Source organism: Babylonia areolata, chromosome 25, assembly GCF_041734735.1.
Source record: "Babylonia areolata isolate BAREFJ2019XMU chromosome 25, ASM4173473v1, whole genome shotgun sequence".
Taxonomy (NCBI): domain Eukaryota; kingdom Metazoa; phylum Mollusca; class Gastropoda; order Neogastropoda; family Buccinidae; genus Babylonia; species Babylonia areolata.
In genome coordinates this window covers 30,829,870-30,832,369 of record NC_134900.1, presented here as the reverse complement: position 1 = coordinate 30,832,369, position 2,500 = coordinate 30,829,870, and the positions used below count along the sequence as shown (strand labels likewise).

At 44.2% G+C, this 2,500-nt stretch overlaps 1 protein-coding gene across 1 annotated transcript in view; it reads right to left on the bottom strand.

The window, feature by feature from the left end:
• Positions 1 to 1,101, bottom strand: part of LOC143299720 (uncharacterized) — a 47,078-nt gene extending 45,977 nt beyond the window's left edge. Inside the window, exon 1 of the mRNA XM_076613097.1 lies at positions 840 to 1,101. Within this exon, the coding sequence (XP_076469212.1) occupies positions 840 to 864 (25 nt within the window). The 5' untranslated portion in view covers positions 865 to 1,101. The remainder of the gene's footprint in view (positions 1 to 839) is intronic.
• Positions 1,102 to 2,500: the final 1,399 nt, after the last annotated feature.

The following is a 2,500-nucleotide window of genomic DNA, read 5'->3' as shown; positions in this document are numbered from 1 at the left end:
GCGTAGCCCGCATCTAGACACCGGACAGTGCGTCAGTTCGATTTGATTTAATGCAGATGAGTGTGTGTGTGTGTGTGTGTGTGTGTGTGTGTTGGGGGAGAGGGGGGGGGGCGAAGCCGGGGGGGAGGAGGGATTGCGTTTGCCGTGCTACAAGCCGGAGAGACAGAGTCTGTGTCCGGGTCTGTGTCAGTCAAGTTCTTTGGTTTTGCTCTCTCTCTCTCTCTCTCTCTCTCTCTCTCCGTGTCTCTCGGTCTCCCTCTTGTGTGTAGCACCAGATGAAGACGGCTCTCAAGACCCCGACGGACCACTGAGCGTGTCAGTTGGGTTTATACAAAGGTCAAGCATGTAGAAAACAGAACTTACCACGGCACCGGCGTGAAACCCTGCTTCCCCTCCTCTTCATCCACACACACACACACTCACACACGGAACTGACACACACACACACACACGGAACACACACACACACGCACATACTGCCGGTGAGTGACAGTGTGTGTGTGTGTGTCAGTGTTCATGTGTGACAGTGTGTGTGTGTGTGAGAGAGAGAGATAGAGAGAGAGAGACTCGGAGAGAAAGAGAGAGAGAAAGAGAGAGAACAACATACACTGGCACACGCGCGCGCCCGCACCAGAGAGACAGAGGTGGACAGAGACACTGTGAGAGAGAGAGAGAGAGAGAGAGAGAGAGAGAGAGAGAGAGAGAGAGAGAGAGAGAGAGAGAGAGAGAGACAAAAGAAACAAAAAACAAACAAAAAAAAGAAGAAGGAGAGAAAACGAAACAAAAAAACAACAACAAAAACACACACACAAAAAAACAACCCCTGTAGTAATACTCACGCACAGAAAGCAGCCGCCCAAACATGATCAGTATCAAGTAATAATAATTATACACTGGGGCCACTTATCCAGTCAAGACCGTCTCATCACAATATCGACGTAAACGCGAACTTCACTATTAACGCAAGTTTGCACTGAACTGACTAGCAGATAAGTCACTAAGTGTAAGTCAGTAGACCTGAGTGACACACCGACGCGCACGCACAACAACGCAACTTGGCCTTCCGAGTCGACCCAAATCAAGCCACTGGCGAACGAAGCTGCCGCATACGGTTCCAAAACGACTGTGGAGCGAGCTGCGCGTGCGTGCGTGCGTGCGTGTCTGTTGCGTTTTCGCTTTCATTTTCACTTTCACTACGTTGACGGCCACAATCATCAATTTGATTTTTACGCCGTTTTGTTGGGTTGCGATGAAAGAAAAACAAACTACAGAAAGCGACAGACCTATTATATTAGTCCTACTCTAATAAGTGGGTTCTCCGGCAGGCTACTATCACTTCACTTTTCGCCCTTCCGAGCTAGCCAGTCCCTTGCTAATCTAAGACAACAGGGCCCCAGAAATAAATTTAAAAAATCAAAAGTATTGGGGTAAGAGTGGGGATGGGGAGGGGGGGGGGGGGGTAAGGGACCTATTATCTAATTAACTACTGACTGGGGGGCACCCTAGACTTTAAGGTGTTCAAGGTATCTGCTGCCATAGCTGTTTCAGGCAGGTTAGATACCGTACAGAAAATAAGAGAACTCTTTGGGGTCAAAAGGAAACCAACATTTTTAATTTCATCTATAATAGATTGGTAGAAAACGCAAATTTGCTTTTGTGGATGTTTTACAGTTTCTTACCAGTCATGACATTTCGTAAAGAACTGATGAAATCGATATCATACCGACTGCAAAGGTGAATTTACGAAGGCAGCACGGGATCATTTACTTCGTAAGAACAATTATGTTGACAATTCACGCAATGCATAACTTGGAAATACTTCATGCTCTGCTTATCAACGAGTAGTATATGAATATCTAAACAATACGTGTTAAGTAGGTTTCGCTTTCAATGAACATTGTCGGAGCACTGTCCAGACAATTAATTCAGAAAGCATGGAAGGCAGATCAGTGATGGCAAAATCGACCAACATCATGTCTTGATGTAAAAAGAACGGTATGAAATATATATATATATATTTTTGTAAATGAAACACTGTAATTGCAAATGTGATTCACGAACCCTAGCGCAGTAGACACGTCAATTCAGTTACCGTGGGAAAGAGAATGTATCTGGTTGGAGTATGAAGGTGGCAAAATAAAGTGCATCAGATAGTCATGAAGAGCAAAGACTGCCTGGAAAATGAAAATGGGTCAGTCTCCAGAACTATGTTGGGAATGGGGGTCTCTCAGTGTGATTCTGTATAAACATGTGTTTACAATGATTATTCAAATGTTTCACATGTTATCAGGATTGCAATTCATTACAGAAATATCTGCGACAATTGTGTGAGAATATGGTTTGTTCTTGTGTCTTCAATGTGTTGAAAATTATTAAAAAAAACATCCAAAATTTCGGCGCCATTTTGTGACATGACAGTGTGTCTGAACATGAAGTGGTCAGAAGCAAATAAGTACAAACCTGATTAAAATCCGGTACATGCAGACCTGATCTATATTCT